This window comes from Sphaerodactylus townsendi, linkage group LG13 (genome assembly GCF_021028975.2).
Source record: "Sphaerodactylus townsendi isolate TG3544 linkage group LG13, MPM_Stown_v2.3, whole genome shotgun sequence".
NCBI classification, from domain to species: Eukaryota; Metazoa; Chordata; class Lepidosauria; order Squamata; family Sphaerodactylidae; genus Sphaerodactylus; species Sphaerodactylus townsendi.
In genome coordinates this window covers 21,567,214-21,593,840 of record NC_059437.1, presented here as the reverse complement: position 1 = coordinate 21,593,840, position 26,627 = coordinate 21,567,214, and the positions used below count along the sequence as shown (strand labels likewise).

General features: G+C 40.5%; 1 protein-coding gene across 7 annotated transcripts in view; it reads left to right on the top strand.

The window, feature by feature from the left end:
- The window catches only part of GRIA3 (glutamate ionotropic receptor AMPA type subunit 3), a 221,850-nt gene extending 196,121 nt beyond the window's left edge, over positions 1 to 25,729 (top strand). The window contains exons 14-16 of one of the 7 annotated variants that reach the window (XM_048514048.1): positions 17,177 to 17,291; positions 20,106 to 20,353; positions 23,234 to 25,729. In XM_048514048.1, coding sequence (XP_048370005.1) covers positions 17,177 to 17,291; positions 20,106 to 20,351 — 361 coding nt within the window. In that variant the 3' untranslated portion in view covers positions 20,352 to 20,353; positions 23,234 to 25,729. Of the gene's footprint in view, positions 1 to 17,176; positions 20,371 to 23,233 lie in introns of those variants that run through there. The other 6 variants (XM_048514049.1, XM_048514046.1, XR_007246017.1 and 3 more) reach the window with 6 other exon arrangements.
- Positions 25,730 to 26,627: the final 898 nt, after the last annotated feature.

The window sequence follows — 26,627 nt, the reverse complement described above, 5'->3', positions numbered from 1 at the left end:
GTTAGGACCACTAAAAGATCACAAAATAGATGCCAAGCTTTTGATTTCACTAGCCTGCTTCTTCAAGCTGTGTGTTGACACACACACACATGCAGACACATACATATAGAATGGTATCTATCTATTAGATAGTAGGGGACAGACAGAAATGAAGTTGTGCACCCAAACTGGAGAATAGTTTTGGTGACATCGAAAGCTTGTTTGCTTATTCATTATGCCTTAGCTGGTTCTGATCAAGGTATTAACACTGTTCTTGCTTTTGAACTTAATCTTTTAAATGTCAGCATATGGGCCAGGATACAAATAACAACTCTACACCCACCAGGCTAATAGATATTAGCCACTGAAAGATCTAGCCATAGCTCATAACTAAATGAAATCGCCATGTTTGGAAGCAATGCATTTCTGATTATATGTGCCGGAGGGGGGGAGGGGCTTTTGCCTTCCTGATCCACTATAATTTCATGAAGGCATGCATCCAGCACCAGTTGGAAGTGTGCACACAACTGGCCCAATCCTGTAGGTTTTCCCAGTGTTGTTATCTTCCAGTTCTTTTTAAAACGCTATCTAGGCAACTAGCCATTGCCATTGCTTGTGGCAGAGAATTCCATAAGTTAATTATGCACGGAGGATCTTCACTTTTCAAAAGTCTAAAATCCAATTAAGCAAGACTAAGCTTTTGGGCACTCTGGAAGAATTAATTGGACCCCAGCTGACAAAGTGCTAAGCCGTGGTCTAGCCCTTTCTGTGTCCCACAATGTATAATTTTTTTTATTCCATGGTTTTAACCTGCAGGTTGCAAGTAGCTCACATTCATTTGTTTGTTGCACAAAGCAACTCTCAAGAACTGGGGGTCATTTTCAGCTGTCGACCTCCATTCTCTAGGCCATGCCCCTTGGGAACAGAATGTGGGTCAAGACAGTCACTCATCCCAGATGTGTACCAACACTTTCCCTTCCATGAACTAATATAAGCCCATTAAAACTGCTTAAAGGGTTTTTCCCCTTCCACCAAAAGAAGGGCGGAAGGCTTTTCTTTTTTCTTCTTTTCCTCTTGGCACATTGCAAATGTTTTATGCCCATCTTCTGGCAGCGCCTGTAGCTTTTGCTCAAAATAGGTTCTCGTTCGAACATGACATTTTATCCCAATTTAATATTCCAAGCCGGAATGTCTTCATATTCAGCACTTTAACCTCGTCTATTCCTGACTGTAAATAAGACACTTCAGCTGCAATTGCTCATGAGAGTTTGCTGAGGTTGCATATCCTTTGAAGAATAGATTAGGATTTCACAAATGAGGGAGGTGGCAAGCCCGAGAATTCTTTGCCTTCAATTTACATGGCAAAGTGAAACTAGCAGCCATGTTTGGAGCAGAGGGGCATGTCTTGGGACTCCTGCACATGTCCAATATTGCCATTCTCTGGAGCCTCACACAAAATCTCTATATTTCTATATTATATTTTACATGAATGCACAACCGGCAGCTTGAAGAAACATTACAAAGCCCTTCGGTTGTGTCCAGATTTACTAGAAGGACTTTCAATCAGATGTGACATGAGAGGCTCATTCCGCACACGCAGAATAATGCACTTTCAAGCTGCTTTCAGGGCTCTTTGAAGCTGTGCGGAATGGCAAAAACAGTTGTGAGAGCAGCTTGAAGGTGCATTATTTTGCGTGTGCGGAATGAGCCAGAGTTTCCTTCTGGGACCCCAATTCCCAGGTGCATGAAGGTCTGATGCAGATCAGGACTGTCCTGTGTGGGGAGAAGCTACTTCAGCCTATGTGCCATTTTCCTGACCTAAAATGGCCCTGGGGGGTAATATCTGCCCCATGAGATACTCCACCATTGGTAGGGTGCACATATGAACAACATTGTCTTTCTTTCTCTTTGAATTTATAGCTTTAATACATAGTAATCAAAGAGGCACTTCCTTTAGACCCAGTTAGGGATTGTTTTATGATATTTGGAGATTCTTTGATCTAAATTGTTTTGAATAATGTTGCTAATCATATAATTGGAGCCTAGCAGGTTCACATTGCTTGGCAACTTTTATCCCCTCTGTCTTCTGAGAAACCCTTGTGAATTCCTCACTATTTCCATATTTATAGGTAGAGAACTGGATAAAGAGGCAATTCACAGATGATTACTACTATCCTATTAACGTTGGTGGGATACAAGAAACACTGTCACCGCACAAACCAGATCCATGAAGAGATCCATGCACATCCCTGGATCTCTGTTGATCTGACATTTTTATCCTAATCCTTCCTTCCAAGGAGTTCAGCATGAAAAACACAACTTTTGGGCACTCTCATTTACCCTTCTCTTCATTCCCCCCCCCCCCGCATCAACTCTTTGATGACGTTTGGGCTGAGAAGAAGAAAGTAACCAGCCCAAAGCCATCCAGTGAGCTTCAAGGCCAACTCTTGTGAAAACCCATTTGCCTAATCACACTGACTCTTTTTGGTCGTGGCCTTTTCAGTTCTATCCTCCCTACACTTACACATAGACATAATTAATCCAAAATTGTAACCCACCCTGATGCAGAAGTTGAACTCATGATGGGAAAGTGTGGAGTTCCAAAAGGTACCCCAGCTGCTTCCCTTCTTGTGCTCATGTCAAGAGTGTCTCTGGAACATTGCTGTGCTGTTCCATTAATTCAGTAGGATTTCCTTTCATGTGCCTAAAATAGAAGCGAATGTGTTCTTCATAACTGATATACTTTTTCTGCCTTACCCATATGGACCCCCTGTTGCCTTGCTTCTCAGTCTGAGTCTTTCCCCCCACCACCACACACACACATCTTGAGTTTGTCACCTAGTAATTGTGCACCTACCTACACTAATCTTTTATGCCAAGTTCTATTATAGCCTTAAATAAGTATTTAATTACCCACACATTTCTACCCACTCCGTACTTGTCACCATTGTGAAGTATTGATAATAATAAAGTGACAGGCTAGTTAAATTTGATGCTTGGGGAATCAAACATGCAAGAGTTTTAAAGACTGTATATAGCACAGCCCACCAAAGACTGATTCACAAGACACCCTGGAATAATGACTGTCACGTAACCATGACTGTCATCATGCACTGGTGCATGTGCCCAAAGCAGGGAACTACTGGGGGGGGGGGGACATATCTAGGGACATATCTGAAAACTCGCCTGGGTTGGTCATCAGAATGGCAAGATTCACCAAGTGCTCATCATTCATTATGACATATATAAGCCATCAAGGGTTAGTTTAATTAGAATTTATATGATGGCAAGCTTGGATAAAAGTCTCTGCAGAAGTTGTTGCAGACCTTCTAATAATGTAAATAATAATGCATGTAGAATACCCCAAATGTGATTCCCAGTATCCAGAGGTTAAGTGATATGACCGAGCTTTCTTAGCCTGAGACCTTGGAAAAATGCAGCCAGTTAGGGGAGACAAAACACAGCTAGATGGACCATGGGCCTGTCCCAGTATAAGGCAATATATGTTCAAGGCAGAGGGCCAATTCACATATTACATTGGCAATGAGGTTTTCCTCTTTGAGGAGTGAAGGTGCACTTGGATAAGACATTCAATATGTCAATCATGAGGGTCATGGATCTTTGCCATTGTAATATGCACCATCTCTTGTATCAGAGGGTGGTGACATACTAAAAGACTGCATAAAGCTTCCTATTTCTTTTTGTAAAGGCTGTATGAAACTTTTCTTCCACCTGGCATTTGATAAACAGAATTCTGTAACTGTTTTGTGCTTTTCTGGACTATTTTCTGAACTATTTTCAGTTTGGATTGATTGTTTTGAATTGTTTTATAATACTGTTTTGAATGCAGCGAAAAGCAGTCTAGATGTATTGGATTGGATCCAGATTTCCTTTCACAAAGAAAACCAGCATGATGTAGACATCAGAATGCTGGACTAAGATCTGGAAAACTCAAGTCTGAACCCCCACTCTGCATGAAAGCTTTTGGGGTGACCTTGGGCCAGTTGCTCTCAGCCAAACCTCACAGGGTTATTGTGAGGGTAAAACTGATGAGAAAGAATGATGTTTTAAGCTGCTTTGGGCCCTCACTGAGGAGGAAAGCAGAGTATAAATATCTAAATAAACAAAATATGATAAATTATCCTTTGGGAGAAAGAGTTTTTCCTTAGTAGGAGATTTGTGCCTTAGCAGAACAGAATAATTGGATCCTACCCAAGAAGTATTTGGCTCTTTATGCATGTACTACTTAACCCATGGTTGTTTGCTTCCCAGTGAGTTTCCCTGTGTTTTTTTGTTTTGTTTACACCTGGAGTTTTCCTGCTGCAAGGTGTCCCTAGGTGAACCAATCTGCCCACCCCCTGCTTCCTTGTTCTCTCTATGAAACTTCTGGCTAGGTAGCTGTCATCTGGGGTCTAGCATTAATGCACTAGATAAGTTTTATGTCAATTTCAGGTTCTATTGCTCCAGCGATAGACCCTCAACATGAAAATGAAACAAACCCACAAACAGTCCTTTCAATCCTTCTGAAGTGGTGGCTAGAAGAGCAGGAGAAACTGCTTTTGTGAGGGTGGGAGAAGGCAGGGCAGAGTGAGAGAACCCAAAGGAAGCAAAACACATGCTCATTGCTTTTGCTGTCCCTGCAAAGGGAGAGGAAAAGTCACACTTTTAGAGCTTTTGGAAACAGTGGGGAATCTCTAATGTGAGAGTATGGTGACTGCCAAAGAGGGGGACATGTGTGTGTAACAAAGAATACAACTGGAAAGGGATGTATGCTCAGTGCAAAGAAGACTACAAGTGCATAAATGGCCTTGGTATTTCAATGCATGTGTTTGATAGACTGTACAAATTTAAGTCATAGCTATCAGTCAGCTTGGCTAATAAAAAGAGCTGACTGTATTGGTTTACTTGATAGAAACTCAAGTTTGGATACTATATCTTCCCCCTTGTGCCTCTGAGGCTTCTGTAGTGCTTCCTTCTTCTACTGCTAATCCTTCATGTGCAAGGGCAGGGGAAGTGCACACCACTGCAGGGAAAGTCTGCACAGTGGCTGGAGAGAAGTGCAAGGGAGCAATGGCTTAGGATCTAAGCCTCAGTTTTGTTGAGATGTTGTGCAGATTAGTAGCACCTTTTGTATTATTTGAAACAAGTTCTGCACATGGTGGAATGTGCTGTCAAGTCAAAAGTGTCCTATGGTGACCCCTAGGGTTTTCAAGGTGAGAGATGGACGGAGATGGTTTACCATTGCTTGCCTCTGCATAGCAACCCCAGACTTCTTTGGTGATCTCTCATCCCCATACTAACTAGACCTACTCTGCTTAGCTTTCAAGATCTTATGAGATTGAACTAGTCTGGGCCATCAGGTTAAGACAGTATTGCATGTATTGGAGGATAATTACACATTGACAAATGTAGCTGCTACTTCTGTTGTGGCTGAAGAGCAGTGGAAAGTATATATTTCCTCTACCTATGTTTGTATTTTGATTGTTACAACTAGATCAGTGGTTCTCAACTGTTTTTTCACTCACAAATCCCTTGGCAACCAATTTCCCTAAAATTGTAGCCCCATATTAGTGAACACAAATGCTCTGGCAAGTACCCTGAGGATACACATACTACAGGTTGGGAACCACTGAATTAGATTAAACAGCAATTGTAGTGATGACAATTCCCTTGCCTGGTTGCTTTCATTGGTTTAAATATGTTTCCTAAAAATTGACTGGGTGTATTTAGATCTGGATCACCTTCTTGAGTAACCTGATGTCTGCAAGTAGAGACCGGAAAATTATCACAATGGAATTGGCTATATTTTCATTTGTTTTTAAAAAGTACTTAGGTGCCTATCTTAATCCTTATAATCTCAGAAGCCAGTATGAGTAACAAAGTATCATTCCATTATTTTTTTAAAAAAAGTTACTGCTGAGCAAAGATGTATTTCTAATTAAAAGACCAGGGTCCCACTGTCTTTAATGAATACATCCATGAAGCTGCCTTGCAGCCCAATCCAATGGAGGGAGTGGTAGGGGGGGCCAGGGTCAGTGCCACGGCAGTGCACCCATGCTGCCTCCAATGGGGTTCCAGTTGGTGCAGGAAGGGACGGGATTAAAAATACCCAACTGCCTGAAAAAATCCATTGGAACACAGACTTATGCCACACTTTTTGGTGGTGTAAGTCAGCTACCAATGTAGGAGGCATTCCTGGGCCAAAAGTCCCAGGAATGCCCCCCTCAATGCTAGTGGAGATTATTGCAGCAGAGGCCCACTGCTGCAGGGTCAAAATTTTAGGTTTGGGTGCTGCAACAGCTGGCCAAGGTATGTCCCTCTGTGCTAGTCACCATACCACTTTGCATCACACTTGTGGCATGGATTCCAGCACAACCCTTCCACCACTTCCAATGTGCACCTCTCCTTTGGATTGCATAATTACACAGAATCAGACCACTAGTCTAGCAAAGTCAGTATCATCTACTGCAGCAGCTCATTATGGTCTCAGGAAGAGGCCTTTTATATCTCCAAATAGTTGATGTTATTCACTGAAATATTAGGGATTGAACCTGCAACCTTCTGCATGAAAAGCAAGTACTCTACCACTGAGCCACAGTCCCTTCCCCAATGTGTATGTAGAAATGCAGGATTCTAGTAGGTATACCCTGTCATTCCTGCAAGGTAACCTGAACCTGGCAAAATCCCGTTACGCAACTATTAAGGAGCCCTTGTCATTTTTTGCACTCGCTCACCTTATTTTGAACAGATATGTTAACCTTTCCTTTTCTATTCAACCAAACAAGTTAAACGATGCTGTTGCAATGCCCAGAGGCCATTTTAAGGTTGAATAATTAGCTTTAGTGAAAGTGACAATATTTCGTTTCAAAACAGATCCCTACAACCAGATGACATATTGGAGGAACCATCATAAATATGGCAGCTTCAGTGACACTCTGGTACACAGTGCGTTCTCATTCAAATTCCGTTGAAATTAATTTGGTTTATATAGGAAAGATGTTTATTTCACTGCTTCATTTGGGCTGCAGTTCTACAAAACTATTTCTGTGCATAACAGAACTATGAGTCACAGAGGTTTCTGTGGTAGCAATGCATATGTTGAAGAAGCTTGCAAAGATCTACCTTGACATTTCAGAATTTCCAGAGAAGGCCAAGGAAAAAGAAGCTCTTCTGAGTTTATTAATGAAATGTGTCACCTTACCTTGATGATGCTTGGACTACTTGACAATATGTTGACTGTATACAAGTAGTACTTGAGAAAAAACAAGCTTTTTCCTAAAAAAATGACTTGCATAAGAAAAACAGTCAAATTCCTATCAACGAAGGACTCAGCATGGATCATTTGGCCAATTATCTAACTCTAAGAACAAAATGGACACCAACCTTGGAAGGTCAAAAGAGGAGACATATGATCAGGAGGAAGATTACAACAAATTCACTTCAAACTCTTATCAAATTCAAGTTCAGAACTGAGCAGTTATTATCCTGAAACGTTTAAAAAGAGCAGTGCAAGATGGGGACGGTGCTACTCCGTCTGTTCCGCAGGTCTTTCCTGTGGCACAGGAAGCCCCAAAAAATAAAACAAACAAAAAAACCCACTGTCAAATCCCCCATAGGCCAGAATGGAAATACATCACGAAAATCATGAAGATCTTTAATAATTCATGAAGGTCTTTAATAATTACAACCAAGTGACACCACCCATCTCTTCCAGTGTGCTCCTTGCAAAAATTATATGGAATCGGTCTTGGTGCAGGAAGAAAAATAATTCATGAAACAATATTTGGAAAATGAAGTTGACAGAAGCTGCAGGGGCAGAAAGTTGAACGAAAAACTACTCAAAAGGGCTAGAGAACAAGTATGCTTATCACCGTGTATGAGAAGTCAAACTTCATGCATATTTCATTGCCATAAAGATTTTCATTCAGTGTCTCAGAGAAACTTAATATGGCTCCCAAATGATTACCAATCTTACAGCTGGTGGTGGTGGAAAGTACCATCAAATCAAAACTGACTTCTGTGACCCAGTAGGATTTTCTTGGCAAGAGAAAAACAGAGGTGGTTTGCCATTGCCTGCCTTTGTGCAACCCTGAACTTCCTTGGTGGTTTCCCATCCAAGTGCTAACCGGGGATAACCCTGATTGACATCTAGTATCTAACAACATCATGGAAGCCTCAACCATCCTGACCAGGACATCTTATAGTGTACAAGGCAAGGTTTGTTTAGTTTGAGCTGTGGAAGCTAAAGGAGATGTGGTCTACAGAAATAAACCTTTTTCTACATGTGGTTGGATTCACTGGCCCAAAACCAAAAAAGTCCTTTCCTTCAAGTATGGATACCTCTTCTGATAGAGACAGCCCCCTCCGATGGACGAAGCTTGATTATAGCGGAGGAAAATGTGTTGCTTGGATGGGAGAAAGCTGAGAATAGATAGAATTCTCTCTCTGAAACTAATGGGGTTTAATTGGGGCTTAACTCTAGTTAAATCTTGCCAAGTTTCTTCTCGGGCATTGTGAATGAATTTGCAAAAATCACTTGTACTAGGCAGCTTTTGTTTCCTAATCCAATATGTGTGCGTAATTCCATTAGTACTCTAATTAAATTATGATCTTGTTAATGTGGAGTTTAATATGTCTGAGCTACATTTTATATAAATAAAATATATACTCTCCTGTCAGCCAGATAGTAGAGCTGCAGTTAGACAACAACATTTTCATAGAACAGAATACGATTTTCCAGATCAGATACCTCTGACTTTGATAATAATAATTTTTATAAATACTCATTTCCCTGTATCTTTATGTGTCCTATTGTCTCATTGATTACATATTTCAATCTTGAAGTGTGCTGTGCATTGTGCGGTTTGGAAAATTAAATCTTATTGTAACACTGAGGGGAAAGGGATTCTGTGAAATACCACCAAGAGAAAAACTGAGCTCAAAGGCTAAATTTGCACATTTGGAAGCAACCAAATAAGAAATGTTTACAATTGCTTAGAAGAAAAACTAATTACAGAGACAAACATATTAATGGAAAATGGAAGAGAACTCCTAGTGCGAAGCTTAGTTGCAGCAGTTCCAAACTCATCAAGGACATTTAACACTTCGATGACAAATTTTCATAGGTTACAAGAAAGTCAACTGCAAATTGCTTCCTGTTTTCTGCTTATGTAAATAATGTTCTTTGATTGTAATTTAAACCTAGTAGATTAATCCAGGGACATTTTTTATTCTGGAAGGGAATCGAATCTTGACTCTAACTGCCTTTAACTTGCCTTTGTGTGTGATTTGCTCCACAGAAGATATGGATATGCTGTCCTTGGCCAACATCCATGTTTAGTAATGTCATCGTTGGTAGGATGCAACATAAAGCAGCATCTGCCACCTAAATCCATGAGGCTGGTTGATGCCATCAAATGTCTGCACACTAAACAAGAAAGAAGGCTTAGAAACATCTTCAAATCACCTCCACTGCTACTACTAAACCAGAAGTGCCCCGTGCTGGATACAGTTCGCTAGCCAAACACAGTGGCCTTCCAGGAGCTCAATAAAACAGATTTTTTAAAAACATTCCCTGCCTGGAACTACAAATGCAGACAGAGGGTTGCCAGTCACTTGGCAAGATACAATGCTTGTGAGTAGAATTTAACCAGTCAGATGAAATGTTTCTGTAGCATCATCCAGGATTCAAATGGTACAACAGGAAACAGAAGGAGCCACAATCTAGCCCTCAGGCACATCAACAGACTTTAAACTGCATGCCAGCGGGCATCGAAATGTTTGCTCATTGTACCAGACTCCTCAGTACCTTGATGAATGAGAACACATGTGAACGCACTGTTTAAAACAGGATTTATGAGGATTGTTCAGACGTGCCATAATACAAACTCAACTTTTACTTTTCTTTCCATGTTGAGTACCTTTTTCTTTTGCGAAAGACCCAGGTTGTTTTTCTTCAACATATATGAGGAAAATGGCAGGGTCTTTGTCAGCCTGTGAATGGGACATGCAGTCTTTTGAAAAAGGAGCCACACTCCTCTGGTTTCTGTTTGCAGAAAAAGACCAGATGGGGTGATGTAAATATCAGGCAGGGACACCTTTACCCCTAATGTTCTCCTTCCTGAAGGAGGAGGCATGTGAAGCATGGCCACTGTAGGTAACTTTTATTACTTGGAGGGAGGGAGCAATCTAGTACCCCATATGAACTCTAGGCTGTGTCCCAAAACCTTTTCCAGTGTATCAAGGTATGCTAGCAGAAGCTTTGCCCAGCAGACAATTCAATGAAGGAAGTGTTCTGCAAAGGTGAACCATTTGTAAACGTGATACTGCTTTCTGTGATGCCTGTCAGCAGTTTGCCTGTTTACATCTAGGAAATTATTAGTTCTGGGAAATGTGGTAATTGTTAGGTCTTTCATTTGCAACTTGCTTTGCTAAACAATTGGTTAGTATTCATGCATCAAAGTGGGTTTCATTGAGTTTGAAGGACAACAGCAGGGTCTCTTGGCTTGACTTCAACAGACACCTTCTCTGTATTTTGCCTTCCCACAAAATGGGGGGTCTTTAGAATAACCTCTGTGGCATGTCTCATTAGCATATGGAATGGAATACGAATTATCCAAAAGTGCAGACGGCCTCCCGAGTTCTTTAGTTCCCTTTCAGAAATCATTAGCATCAATGTGGCGTTCCCTATAATTACTGTTGTGTCATGGCTGCAGCAGCATCAATTACTTGCAAATGACAACATTTTGTGTAAATGATGACATTTAGGGTTTGTGAAAAGGTCTCTGATTGAAGGTCTTGGGCTCTACAGTCAATATGCCTAAAATACCAACATAGCAAAGCCTGTCTAAAGTTATGACCCACAACATGGTTTAGGTCTGGAATAGTTATGAGAGTTTTTCAAATCACTGGTATGTTATCAGTTGATCACTCATCTTGACAAAGCACAGAATCAGCCTAAACTTTCCCCAGTTTACAGCCAATCACAGGGTTTAACTAGATGTTATTGAATGAGGCTCCAGTTCCCTCTCAACCCTGAGACTTACCTAAATACCCTTAGCCAGCCATCCGCTGTCAGCTTAACCTATTTTACAGGGTTATTCTGAGGATAAAATGGAGGCAAGAACCATGTCAGCTATTTTGGGTGCCTTACAGCAATGGTTTCCACCCTTTTGGGTACAATGACCCACAAGTCCAAATTTACTGGGTATGGTAATCCAATCAGGGCTGACCAAAAATTGCTCACTGACATTTGCAAACAATGTTTTAAGGTGATACAACAGTGATGGAATTAACCACCCAAAACACAACCTCAGTGTGCTGTGTTTGTGTGTGTGTTTAGGTTTTTTTAATATAAAATAAGAGTAATTGATAACGAGCAGACAGAAGAACAACATCTGGCTAGACTAGAAGGTAGTGGAAATTACAATCAAAAGAAAGGGAAATACCTCAAACTAGCAGGAAGATTAGTTAAGAATTTGTAGAACATGATGGAGTGCCGCATAGCCCGGAGAGACAGGGAGACTAACAATAGACTGATTAAAAAGAAGTTGTAAAGCATCAAATTATCCCTGCTAAGGGTGAAATGAAATTTTAAACAGGTGGTAATGAAAGAACAGAAACAGAACCATTGATGCACCTCTCCTATTAATGACAGATCCCAGCTGAAGTTTGTTTCCCTTAGAGGACAAAGGGTAGGAAAGCATTTTCAAGTTCTAGTAGCAAAATGGGAGGTTTGGAATCTACATCACACCCCAACAGTCTCTATTCAAAAGGATAGTCTCGAGCTTGGTACAGCTGTTACAAATGTAATATTCCATCTATGGAGAGATGAAGGGTATTGTTGATCTTAAGTAGCAGGCAGGGGCTGAAAAAAGAAGTTTTGATTATTTCTCCAAGTGAGTTTGTGGCAGAGGCTACCTTTGAACCTTAGTCTTCTTCATTTGTTGTTCAGGCAAACCAGCCTTCCTATGTCAGATATAAAATAAGAGGCCATAGGGATATCTGTACCACTGTGGGATACCTTGGGTGTGAAGTATTGCTTCATAGCATGGTATATAGTATATGTGGGGTGTGTGTGTGTGTGTGTGTGTGTGTGTGTAGTTTTACCCTACATACACACACACATACATATACATACATATATGTGTGTGTGTGTGTGTGTGTATGGTATAAGGTATATAGGGTAAAACTACCTGCACAGAAATACCTGAGCGGAAGTTGTGAGGTGTTTTTTTTCTTGTTAGCTGTGCTGCATTTGTTGAGTTTGGTACATGGATATTGCTGTGTTATTTGAGATCTTAATCACATCTCTACAGCGCAGATAACTGTGCTCTAAAGAGTGGCTGAACTGTCCAAACTAGATGACCCTTTGCTTACATGCCTTTTTTGTTTTCAGAGTTAAAACAGTGCTGGGGAGGCCTAAATTAGATTGAAGTCACAATGCTGGGGGAGAAATTTTTATGTTTCCCCACCTACCCCTCTCCATTCCCAAAGCTTTTGCTTGTCTTTTAGGAGAAAACATAATATATGGTATGGTTGTATGAGGGCTGTAGTGGATCCAGGAGGCATTTTAATTGAGAAACTGATGAGGGTCGATTCCCCACCAAAAAAATGAATGTAGATACAAACTGGTTTGGGAAAAACCGGGACCTTTTCAGCACGTTTTCAGCGTCCCCACTGCAGCTTCTGCCCCACAAACGATCCTTGTTCCCAGAAATGCAGCAGCAACGAAGGATTCCCCACTGAGGTGGATTGAACATGCAATCTGCTCAGGGGCTATCATGATTGGCTGTTGCATTGTGTTGGGGCAGGATTTTTTTTTCAAACCTCCAGAACGACCCTATGCGCAAACAAAGAAACAGGCGATTAAAGCGAAGTCCTGTTCCTGCGCGCCTCCATGTAGTCGGATCCACATGGATACGACGTGTAGCACTGCTTTGTATTGCCTTCTACTCAGTCAATCAGTCAAAACTGGCCCCATGTTGCTTCGTATCCATATGGATCGCTGGTCCGTGAAATTAAAAAAAGGCTGTGTGCGCATCGCCCACCACCCACCACCCACTGCGTTCTCATTGGATGGGAGGCTCTACTTCACTACCAGCAGCGGGAAAAATGAATCCAGATTCACCCCCCCTCCAACTCCCTCCCCCAGCTTTATTGCCCACACGTTTTTTGAAAAGGTCTACTTTCTTGCAGGATCTAAAATAACACGTGCTGGGGGGGGGAGGGGGGAAGCGCCAAAAACGGGATGAAAGTGTGTTCGGTGCTGGTGCAGTGGGGAGTTCTGCTGGAAACCTGGATATTTTGTGTGACGAGCACGCATCTAACCCTCAGTGGGGAATCAACCGAGGAGAGCAAGAGCTAAGCCTCAGCTAGTGCCATGGCCTCAATCCAGTTCATGCCCCTCCTCCCTATGGCTGTTTTTTATTTTCAAAACCAACCCACAGGTCAAAGAGTGTCTCTGATATTTCTCCAACATGAGGTACATTCCCTCTCTGAATCAGCCGTTGCCCTGGTAGTAGTTTGAAGCTGCACATACTACCAAATATGGGCATTGAGAATAATGGGAGAAAGCTTTGTAGAGGAAGTAGAGCAGTGGTTCTCAACCTGTGGGTTGGGATTCCTTTGAGGGTCGAATGATCCTTTCACAGGGGTCACCTAAGACTCTCTGCATCAGTGTTCTCCATCTGTAAAATGGATAAATGTTAGGGTTGAGGGTCACCACAACGTGAGAACTGTATTAAAGGGTCGCAGCATTAGGAAAGTTGAGAACCACTGAGTTATATGAAACAATACCAGAGACATCAATGAGCAGGATTTTGTGCAGTTTTTCTTTTGTTTAAGTAGCTCAGGGAGGGGATAACATGAATCAGGGCATTGATGCCAGATTCTGGCCCCTTTCGCCTATGCAGAACAATGTACTTTCAATCTACTTCCACAATTGTTCATAAAAAGGAAAGCCAAAAAATGTGTATTACACTCTCAACACCACCCAACTCACAAGGACATATCCTCCCTTCCTGAGGGATGTTAGGAAACCTTCCATAAAGTAATGCAGAAGGCATAAAATTAAATCTAGCTAGTGAGAAAGCTCTGCATTGGGTAGGTGATAAAGATAATCAGCTGCTTGACCATACTTAATTGGAATCCCCAAACCCAAAGGAGAGCAGGTCTTGAAAGCAGCATTGAACAGATTTTGGGCATCCACCTCTAAAAGTCTGCATTTTTTTTTTGAAAGCCTGAGGCAGAAAGAACACAAAGTGCATCCATAGATACCCCATGGCATTAATTTTAGCATCAATGAATGCTAGCCACTTAGAATAGTCAGATTCAGTGAGTGTCTGAAAAAATTGAACTAGAGGAGTCTATATTATAGTGAACTTAAATGTCCTCAACCAGGCCATGGTTTCAAAAGTACTCTGACCTGTTTCAGTGCTCAAGACAGCACATGGAACACAAGTTGGCATCCCCAAAATGATGTGCAAAATTTTTGATTGAACTTTTTTATCTTTCATTCATAAAATTTCCCAGTGTTGAACATATAGTTCTTCCTCGAAATTTTGTATCCTTCTTACCATACAGGTTTTAACATGTTCTGTTTCTAGGTCAAATTGAAGAAATTACTTACAAATTCATCCTAATAAATGTTTGTTACTTTTCAAATTCAGTCAACTCCCTTATTATGCATATCTCTGTGTGAATTTCCTTTTTTAATCTTGAAAGTAGTTGAAAATGTAGTAGCCATTGTCATTTTTGCCTTCATCCTTTACATTTCGCCAAGACTTAATTTCTCCTTGAGAGTTTATCGTATCTCCATATTTTATGTAGCTGCACCATGGTGGGGATGGCATAGCCACTGGCCTTCCACTTTCTAAGTGGCTTGCTGCCTCACAGCCAGAAATCCAACAGGGAAGCTCCCCCAACTCCCATGGAACCACTGTATGTAGTTTCATGGGCTGCACCCATGATTTTGCTGTGCAAGATTGCACCTGCAAATGTGGCCATTCCTGTGCTGTAAGAGCTGAGGGAGCTAATAACAGCATGCCCCTGGGCACGCCCCTTTGGCACTGGCCTGAGCTCCTGTACCAGAGGTTCACTGGTGTGCTCTGGCATTATGGCTACATCAGGGCCCATGTGTGGTACTGTTATGTTGCTCCCTGTGCCAGTACAAGTGCCCTGGTGCCATTGTAAATACTCCTTATGCTGGCATGAATGACATTTATTCCAGCATCACATGCCACATCCTCAACACTTTCAGGATCTGCTCCTTGGGGATTGTTCTGTCATTTTTTTCTGGAGTTCTTTCTTTTGATTGCTTAATTTGATTTGTAATTATTTGAATTTGTTTCTGAAATCCTGTCCAATACCCCCATAAAATCCTGTTCATCCTCATTCCTTTTCTTCTTATCTTTTTGGTGTGTCTCTGATCCCTTTATTATCTTTCCCTCCTTTCTTCTTTGCTTAAATATTTTACACAGTCTTTCCACATACTATTCCATAACTAAATATCCAACAATATGCAAAACCATCTAATACCATCATTTATTCATCTATTCCATACAGAGTAATTCAGTGCTTCAACCACAGTTTCTAAGTCAAAAATTTTAAAGACAATTTTTCACATGAGGAGTTGAAACAGTTCAGCCAATTGACTATCAACTTAATTTCTCTGCTCAATTAATAAAAATTCAATATATAAAAATATAAAGAAAAATAGGAAAGGAGAGGAAAAACTAGAGTATACTACAGAAAACTATAATGAAAAGAAATTAAAAACAAGAATACAATTAAATAAAATCACTGGTATATAAGTAGAGATGTTTGTTCCAGTTGCAAGGTGTTTCCATGATGCTTCCATTCATTTGGTGATTCAGAAACTGGAGAGAAAGTGTGTCTTCCTGCAATTATAATATATATTAAGAACTGTGTTAGTTTTATGCTGCAGGGGAATGTACCATACATAATTCGGGGTCAGCTGATTAGACAATAGGGGAAAGAGGATGCTGTACTAGATGAACCAATGGCCTCTCTTATTTTCTTTATTTTGCGGACTACTGCATGTGGTCCTGTTCAAACACTACTGAAGTTGTTTCCTTGTGAATTGGTCCAAGATCATTTGAGTGCTGTCACATGTTTCATTCAGTTATGCCACATGTTTCTTTCTTATGGACCTTCCTAGAATGCTGTGTGATCATCTCATTAAAATAATCTGGAACTGGACCATTGAAGTACTTCCTAGAAGTTAGAAGGCCATCTTAGAACTGTCTTACAACTGTGACATCATACAACTAATTTGAATTCCTCTTCTAATTCATTTCCTCTTTCTTTTGCTTTCCTGCACTTTTGAGTGTAATACAAGTGCTGCAATCTGGCTTGTTTTAAAGGGTGCACATATTGTATGGCTATGAGAAAAACACTGCGGAGGGATAAGCCACAGCTTTCTCACTGGAGGAGGATGTGGGCCTTGGTGGAATGAATCCGGGTGAACGATGTGTTTGTATGAACATTGTGGCCACTGATCCCAATGATTCTGCCATGTTTGTTTCTATCAATGGCAACAAAGAACAATAATGCAACAACCCCCACCCCTCCCAATCACCCCATCATAGGATGTCTACATTAGGGATCATTTCCACAGATCCAAGAAAGAAAGGCAAGCTTTTTCTCTCTCATTCTTCTAAAGAGGGGAACAAATGTCCTAATGCTGAAAATGTCTGCACAAATATATGTAGTAACTAAATATTCTATTCTTCTGCTTGAGGGAAAAGGTTTCATTTAGGGACAATAGCTAAAACCAATGATTAGCCATTCTTTCTGTTAGTTCAACAAGTAAACCTTAACTGCAGCTTTTTCCAAATCCACTGCAAAGCTACTGCAAGCTGAGACACCCTATTACCAAAAAACGGAAACAAAACAGAACAAAAATGGGGAAGAACTGAGCTACCTTGTTTCCATGGAGTTTATTTAACAGCGTGTGCCGATTACTCAAAGCGATATGGCCAGGACCTGGTAATCTAGTGATGCTCTAGAATTTTAACTTTTTAAGGGGTTTGATCCAGTTGCCTGCAGTATTATAATTTTACGTTTGTGGCCAGGAACCCTGCTTTATCGCTTTGTATAGTTTTAAAGTAGTTTAAAGCTTGAATAACATAAAATAACATAATATAATGTTATTTATGTTATTTCCCACGTGAAGAACTCCTGTAAACCTTGCAGTATTGAAACTCAGTGAACAAGGCATCTTAGACAAGCTGAAAAACAAATGGTGGTACGATAAGGGTGAATGTGGAGCCAAGGACTCCGGAAGTAAGGTCAGTTGCTGAAGGTCTTTTTGTACTGATTAGCAATCACATTTTTTTTTGACCCAACTGTTTTATTTTATCCCAAATGGCTTTCCAAAGTTACTTTTTACATTCCGAAGGTTCATGGGGCAACAGGAAAAGGCAGGGCATCAATGGAAAAGGAGAAAATCATCAAAAGGTCAGGAAAAGTGACCGCATTTCACTTTTGCAGTATCAAAGGTGTTAGTTACAAGTCCATTTTTTATAACCTAGTTGGGTTTTCCCCTCAAAATTAAAGCCCCCCCCCCCATATTAGCATCTCCATTTAAAATAGACACATTCCATTTGACTCAACTGTTTGCTTTAAGCTTCCCGAAGCCCTCCTACAAGTTCACATACAGCTGCGTGATAAAATTTTGTAACTTCTCTTTCATACCTAATGGTTTTTGAAGGATAGTTGCTAAGGATTGCGAAGGATATTTTTGAGAAGACATCACACTAACAAGCATGAAACATCCCTTTTGCCAAGGAAGTTGAAATTTTGGAGGGGTTTAGTTGGGTTTTTTTAAATCAAATAGTGCACTATTTTATTGCTGGCTCATCCCATGACTTCTATTTTTTTTAATTATTCATCAAACCATTTTGCTACTGTATTATCACATATCCACACCTGAAACTTCTGCAGTTGCATATTTTGATTTTGTTTTCAGTATGGCTTTCAGCTTATTGTCACCAAGCAACACAGAACGAATTCTCTTGTTGGGGTGGTGGGCGGAGAGTGACCCTGGAGTAACCTTTGCCTGTGGAACGACTGTAAATTTCAGTGGATGTTCCATGTGCAGAATGGCCACCATGGGTTTCTGGACAGACACTTTTTTTCTGATTTGGGAGAACACCTTCTGCTTAATTGCTGTGCTGAAACCTGGAGATGTACATGATGGAGCACTTTTGAAAGAAATATCCCCTGGTAGTTTGGCATGTCTTTCTGAGGCACACAGCACAAATCGATGCTCAGCTCCCGTTAGAAATTAATGAGAACTAAGCACCTACCTTCTGCTTGTGTCTTTGAAATTTACTGTGACAAAGAGCATTATTATTATAATCATTACATTTTGTTTGAAAAACAGCTGCCAATTCTTTAGCTGGTTTTATTATTTATTTATTTATTTATTTATTATCTTCAAAGAAGGCAACATCTTCTAGTCCTACCGAAGTCAATTGATCACCATTGAGTCCGGCAGGGCTAGGATATGGCCTCTACTTAAGATTACCTTTGGGCCGACGGATGTTTGAATGCACCATTGCAGGATCAGCCTCTTTGTAATGCAAACTTGAACTAAAATTCAAATTGATTCTCACAGCTAAGCCTAGTTTTCTAAAATACTTTTGTTTTCCCCAGCTGAAATTTATCTTTTTGTTTGTTGGTTTGTTCGTTTGGTCATTTTTCCCCCCTTCCCCCTAATTTTAGACATTTTACAAAGAGTTTGTCCATAAACTGAGGCTTAGCCTGCAACTTTTTAAACAGTCAGTTCCAATTTCTGCCACAGATTGGTCTGGAATCCAGATTGACATCAACTACTCAAGCCTTGTCTACATAAGAGAGTTGAGCTGGTATAGATTAAAGCAGTTGTTAAACCAGTGCAAGGCCCTGTATGTGAACACTAGGGTTTTTTTTCTAAAGTGTCTTATGGCCTCTTTTTCCCTGGATTGGGTTTTGGATTCCTTGCATTAATGGAGACCCAAGGGGTTCTCCTCGCCGAAATGCTGTCTGAAGCATGGGCTTAATCCTGCAGCGTTTGAATCAACACAGAATGCAAGCTTTTGGCTAACCTTTCTCTCTCTTCCCTGTCCCGCTCTTCCAAATTGAAGCCCTAAAGTGGTTTGTCCGCATGGGGACTTGAACTGGTTTGACTCCATTGGTTTGAATTCATGTCAGGTAATACCTGCACAACTTTCTCATGTTGACAAGCCCTCTGATTTTCTTTGTGTCACAGCTCAAACAATAAATATTGAAACATTGGAGAACCAACAGAGCAGGTAATCCAATTCAGCAGCAAAATGGTTGTGATGGTGTCTCAACAGACAGAGAAATTATTTTTTTTACATTTAAGACTCCTCCTCCCCATTGTCTTTTATGCATATAAGATACACACCTTAGACAGCTGAGTTCTCTTTAAGTTTATACTACTTTTTATTCCTCCCCAGAAGCTCGTGGTGAACTTAGAGTAATGTAACACAGCCTGACCAACTTCATCAAACGTTACTGTTACTGTATAGAAGTTGCATAAATTTAGCAAAATTTAAATTACTTTCCTGTGCATTCTTTAATGTAGACAGTATCCGGGGGGTTTTCTATGAAAGCAATCTTCTATTAATTCAGTCTTCATTGTTCAGCCCACCCTACATGGGAAAAATTTAAACGATCCATTTGAACAGTAATATTCCTTATTCAGAAGCCCACACACAGCCAAGCAGGCTCCATGTTGAATATCACTGGACTAGGAAGCATTAATTTTGTAATCAGGCAGAGTAAGCACCAAACATGGGGAGGTTAAAAAACCATTTTTTTCTGGATGTCCCAACCTTAAGTCTTTTTCCACTATGGGACAAATTTAAACAAGAGCTGATTAACTAGATTAGCCGGCAAAAAGTGTTTTGAATTCACTTAGGACCTATGAATTGTGAGTTAAGCACAAGAATTCTCAGCTGCAAACTAGAAAGGACAGAGTATTTAAATAAACACATAGGTCTTCCAAAGTTGAACCTCTTGGTCTAGCAAAATAACATGTTGTCTTTCTTTTTCTCCCCCACAGCAAAACTAATCAACTGGTTCGTTTTTCTTAGGACAAGACAAGTGCTCTGAGCCTGAGTAATGTTGCTGGGGTTTTCTATATTCTTGTCGGAGGTCTTGGCCTTGCCATGACGGTGGCTTTGATAGAATTCTGTTACAAGTCTCGGGCTGAGACCAAACGAATGAAAATCACAAAGAACACACAAAACTTTAAGCCGGCTCCGGCACCCAATACTCAGAATTATGCTACGTACAGAGAAGGCTACAACGTGTATGGAACAGAAAGTGTTAAGATCTAGTGGTACGGCTGAAGGTCTAGTAAGCAAATCAAGTGGTTTATGTTTTCGGTGTGTCCCTGTCGTGATGTGTTTGGTGTCATGTCCCATAACTTGGATTGCACCCTCTGGAAGTTCGGGCAGAGTGCAAAGCAGCTGGTATCTTTTCAAAACAAGTCCAAAGCCGCACCATCTTTATTCACATACTTTTTCTTTTTTATTAACCTTTACACATGGAGTTCCATAGATGTTCATGGTGATACCAGAAAGCATCAATGAAAACATCCAAGACTACTGGCACTTGATAATCCAAGTGACACCCACACTGGTGCATATTTGAAGGAGTGGGCTCCACAAAGGTCTTCAAAGCCCCACCATCTTCATTCACACACATCTGTTTGATTAACTTTTAAACATTAAAAGTTGTGCCCCACCCCCCACATTTTTATGATGATACCAGAAAGCATAGGTGAATATTTAGCACAGGTGAAAATATTCAGGGCTGGCACTTGATAATCCAAACAACACTCACTGGTTGCATACTTGAAGAAGTGGACTCCACCAAAGTATTAGCTGGTATAACAAACACACATTGCTTGATATTGCAGTCCATAACCTCAGTATACCAAAAATCCATTTGAATAACCCTCCCAAGCCATTACATTTTACAAAAGACTCCCAGAACACCAAACAAGATCCCTTTTAAAACTGGGTACCATGAACTGTCAAAAATTTAATCACTGCAGTTTGTTACCATTGACTGGTACCCCAAATCTGCCACCTGAGAAGTTTCAGTACCATTAAAAAACATTCACAGGTGATTCAGCTGGCCCACTTATCTTACACATAGAAATGGACATAACTGAGAATTCTTTTTTGCCTTTCTTACAATTTCCCCCTTTTATTTATTAAAGGGAACTGAACTGATCACAGGTAAGTGCTTCTTATAGGTATTTCCCCTACTGTCTCAACAAAGCTTAGGGGGAAAAAAGTTGGCCAGTATTCTACAATACTATTATGTGATGTACTGAAGAAGAAATTTCTGCATCAAGACTTTTAAAAAGTTCTACCCAGTCAAAACTTTCCATATACTTAACTAAAAGAATGAAATTTCAGTGCATTTCTTTCTTTCCAGTGAGTAAGTGATCTTCTACATTTGTCCCCCACAGATTATTAAATCTTGTAGCTATCCTGTGAACATTATTAAGTGAGAGTTACGATTTCTGAGAAATGGGATTTCACTCACAACAGTTGGGATTCAACAGTCAGAAATATCTCTCTCCCATTTACTTGGATGCATCCTGTTGATGCCTCCAATGGCACTTTCCCTCCAACAAAAAGCCCTCTTCAGAAAACGAGAGGCACTTGCCATGAGGAAATGCTCCTTGTAGCGGGGAAGTGTGTCATTGTTAGTGGACCAGGTCCATGGGATTCAACCCATAGATAGTAAACATGTATGTCATACAGACAACTGTATGAAAAGACTGGCCTCATCTCCCCAGCCCATTTAGCTATAAGAGATGCTACTCATTCAGAACAGTCATGGGATGTTCATGTTTGGGAACCTCTGTCCATAATAGGTAGAAATGTATTATAGATTGTGTTTGTCCATTTCTGTGTATGTGTAACGTTGCAATCTGTATCTCAACACATGCCAGTCTTTCCTTGCCATCAGTATGTTTGGGAGAGGGAAGAGATGAGACTTCTGGAGCCCAAGATATGATTTAAAAGGGGAGAAAACTAGGGTGGGTAAGTTGTTTTGTTGTGAAAATAAGAGCACAGGGTCGGAGCCCAAAATGATGAGCATAGTGAGATTGCTGACTTGTTTCATCTGGACAGGAGAACTTCTATCCCACCACTCAAGCTTCTTGAAGCTACAAAAATGGTTTGTCATATGGACATGAGGAAAGAGTTGCTGTCAAAAATACTTTAGTTGTACATTATTGTTTGAACCCAGGTCATAATAATTAAAATAATGCTGAGTTCATTCAGGGGGAGGGGGCACTTCCACCAATTTTTTGTAAGTGGGACAAACAAGGGAGCCATTTTGGACTGGGAAAATGGTACCATGAAAAGGCTTAACCCTCTAATTCCTTCTAGGGATGCTAGACCTCCATTGTAGGAGGACACACCCGCCCTGGGCATCCTAGCTGAAGCACCAGTGGGAAGAAATGGCAGGGAATGAAGCATGTGCAGGCGTCATGCTGATGTTACTGTTTTTATTCAGTGGACACTCTGGCTTTTATAAAAACTGTATGGTAAAACCATGCACATGCCTGATAAATTAATTTTTAAGAAAGGATGGGTGCTCTGATCATGGAACTCCCAGCATTTTTATTTATTTGACCCTTGGGAATCAGGAGGGTTGCAGGGCTGCAGAGACTGCAGCAAATAGGGAAAGTACCATAGTTACCCATGGCCAGTTCTCTGGCTCAAAACCATTATGCTTAAACCACCACATTTACAGCTGGCTGTTCTACTCAATGTGCCATTGTTGAGTTGACACTGGAAAGCTTCTGAACATCAGAATAAGCATTAATTCCCAATTTTCTGGGTCAATAACTGCTTAGAACTTCTATGCCTTCTACATGACTGGTCTTCAGTCTCCCACCCTGCCCTTCCACCCTTGCAGAAGCATGATCCCCAGCTGTGTACTCAGAGCCTATATCAGCTCTGGGATCTTCAGTAATAGTTTGACCTGTTCCATTCCCCTTTTCTTCAGGGATCTTGAAGACAACTGCCCAGATACAATAGGACAGTCCACCATTTCCAAGTTCTGAAGCTAATGTCGTGAGCAACCAACTCAGAGCAATTCTTCCTGTTGTCTTCCTGTATCTCTCCTCAAATGTCATGATAACCCTTCCTTCTCATAGGCCAAAGCTGAGTTATCTGCAATCTCGTTACAGATCCCACGCTTATGATGGCATGCAAGGGGAGGAGCAACAGTGGTCCCGGCTACTTCAGTGATCCTGAGCACCTGAGCCAATTTTTCTCCCTCCAAGGTGTCAGGCAGGATACATTATTGATGATGGTGCAATGAACTTTTCATAGGATTTTTTTTCCTTCAGTGCCTTATGGGAGACTCTTAAGACTCAAATACAATGCAAACCATCAAAATATTCTTGCTTTGCTTGAAAACAGAACAACAACAAAATGAACATGGACAAGATAATTGTCTAATATGTGAAAAAATATTCTTGTAAAAAGAATTTTAACAGAAGTTCAACAGAAGCCATTCTTTGATACCACTGCACAGTATTATGGACGCATTCTTTTGGGAAAAAAATAAACACAAGTTTTCAAGTGCCCCCCATCAAAATATTAAGCTATCCTTAATATTAAGCCTCAGACTACCACTGCTTATATTTCTTAAAACAGCCTGTTACATAGATCTAAGCTTTGCTTCCTTTTTCTTGGTGGTAAAGTTTCTCTTTGACCATCATGACTCTAGATCCTGCCTCATATTTTAAGGAAATGCATATATCAATTCTAAGTGAATGTAACAAACAGCAGAAAGTGGGGAATCGCATCAAGAGGTTGTGAAGAAACAAAATCAATCCATAAAGGAGGGAGAAGACACAGCACCTTGCCAAGATAGTTCTTCACGAAGTCCAATGCAGGGCCTGCCAGAAACACAACTTTCACCAAGATCTTTCTAATATCTCTCTTTTAATTTAAGTACTGTCTGCTAGTGTTGAAAACAAACCAGGCACAATTTTGTTTCCTCCCCTAGATCTCCGTCTGCGTAGTTTTGGCTTTATCTGAGCCATTGATAGCAAAATGAGAAAAGTGAGAAAATAGCAGCAATTGACTGTCCCCATAATGAAGGTTGAGAACTCCACCCCCTTTTAATTTTGTAATTCAAACTCCAGCACTGTGCTCAAACAATGCTTTGCGGATCGGCCTCGCTTTGTAAAGGAAAACAGGATGGTACCTCACATTTATTTGGTTGGTCTAGACCACAAAGAAACCCTCTAAGCATGAACTATAGTAGTTCCAAGTTGCTGTCCATCATCCCGCCATAGCTGCTTTTCAACAGGATAGTTAGGCTTTTTAGTGTCACGAGGAATATATAACACATTCCAGTACATGCTGTTAAAAGACCGAGACTCAGCTTTGCTGCCTTCCAGAATCTCAGCTGTTGGATGTGTTCCATCCATGAGTTGACGACAGCATTAGCTGAATGAAAGAGGTCCTTGGTAGAGCACCTGGTTTGAATGTAGAGATTTCCAGGTTCAATCCTTGGCATCTCCATTTAAAAAAGATCTCAGGTGGCTGGTCCAGAAAAGACTCTGAACCCAAGATATTGGTGCTGCCAGTCAGATGGGATGATGTGGAAGACACTGCAGCAGTGGCCTGCCTCAATATAAGGCAGTTTCATATAGATTCATAACTGCATCTTTGAAATCCACACTGTCAATTACCAAATAGATAAATAGGGGGGAAAGGTATCATCTACATACTAATTACCTCTAATACAACAATATGTGCGATTGATAATTCCGCAAGGTTTCATTTCATAAATAACATACTGGATATTAAAACAAGATAATAGAAAAGATAACAAATATATTTTTTCTTTGAAATTAAAAAAGAAGAAAATGTTTGAAAGAGGTTACTGACAATATATTTGATAGTTCATTAAAACAAGGCGTATAAAAAGTCACTGATGATATATTTGATAGCTCATTAAATCAAGGAGTATAAGATAGGAATAAAGGAAGGGGAAAAACACATTTCCACAAAATGTAACATAAAAAAAATCATCGATGAAAACTCCTGTAGACCAAGTTGCTGCTCGTGTTTTTACAGAGGTAATTAAGCAAAAAGAAACTGTTCTTTTTCATGAAACTGTGATTTTCAATTTCTGAATGCTATAATGTTTCAGCAAAGGGAAATGCAACGCTGTGCAAATATGTTGTATTTAAGTAAAAAGAAGAAAAATTTTCTTAGAAGCTGTACAAAAAAAAGAAATGTATGTTTATCAAATGAAAATAATTTTGCAGAAAGAAAGGCTTCACCCTGGTGAAGGCTTTGGGAAAAGGGTTGTTATTTTTTAAAAAGTGCATGTTTAAAAACAAAAACAAAAGTGTCAACTGCTTAAAAAAAATCCTGCTACTAAACTTCAAGCTGTGGAAGTCCAGCAGTAACCACTTGAGAATATTTTTGGATTCCTTTTTTTTTTTACTATTATTTTCTTTTCAAAAATCTTTTTAGGTTCTTTCTTTATTGATTGTTAAAATTGCACTTCAGTGAAAAGACAAAGAAACTTGCCAAGCAAACTCATGGCTGTAAAAGTGTAAACTGCATGTCTGGGCATAAATTACTGAGCCTCCTTGGAATGAGGCCTTGTACAAAGAGTTTTAATACATTTTGTAAATAAAATTGTAAAGAAAACAAAATAAAAAGTCTGATTCTGAACTCCTGCCTAAAGCAAACCATCAAAGTATGACCTAGGTGGAAATTCCTGGCAATTTCATTTGGTTAGAAAGCCAGCAGGATGAAAGCCAGCACAATGAAGCAGCTAAAGCCCTGGACTAGGAAGTGGAAGACGCAAGTCCAAACCACTCATTGAGTGAACTCTCTCTCTCTCTCTCTCTCTCTCTCTCTCTCTCTCACACACACACACACACACACACACACACACACACAGCCTAACCTACTCAGAAGGCTGCTGTTGTATGAATAAAATGGAAAAGGGGAGAATGCTTTGAGTTCCCTTTGGGAGAAAAGCAGGCTATAAGTATCTAAATTTATTTTATTAATTAGAATTTCAGGCAGTGCAATCCTAAGGGGGGTGGAGTTGTGCCATGGCAGGGGACGGTGTAGCCACAGCACCCATGCTACCTTCAAAGAGGCTTGCTGCACTACGGCACTTCCTGAATCCCTGTGGAACTGTTCCATGCAGCTCCGTGGGCTACACCACCCTTTTTGCCAATGTAGGTCTACATTGGCAAATGGGCATTCCCCACCTCTGGAAACACCCCTTTCAGCATCAGCATGAACTTCTGTGCCAGAAAGGAGTGCTGGCACCACAGTGGTGCTGGTGCCCAAGCATCACATAAGTGTCTCTGCACTGGCTTAATGTCCCTTATGCCAGCACAAGTGGCATTTATGCCAGTGTTGAGGTCACACCATCTCCTGAGATACTTCAGCGCCTGCCTTTGGGATTGCACTTTATGTTTCTAGTCTTCATGGACACAGAAACAAAAGCCAAAAACATAATTGCATTCAGGGCTATCAAGAAAGAAACTAAGGAGACAAACTGCAGAGGGTAGGATTGTCAACCCCAGGTTGTAA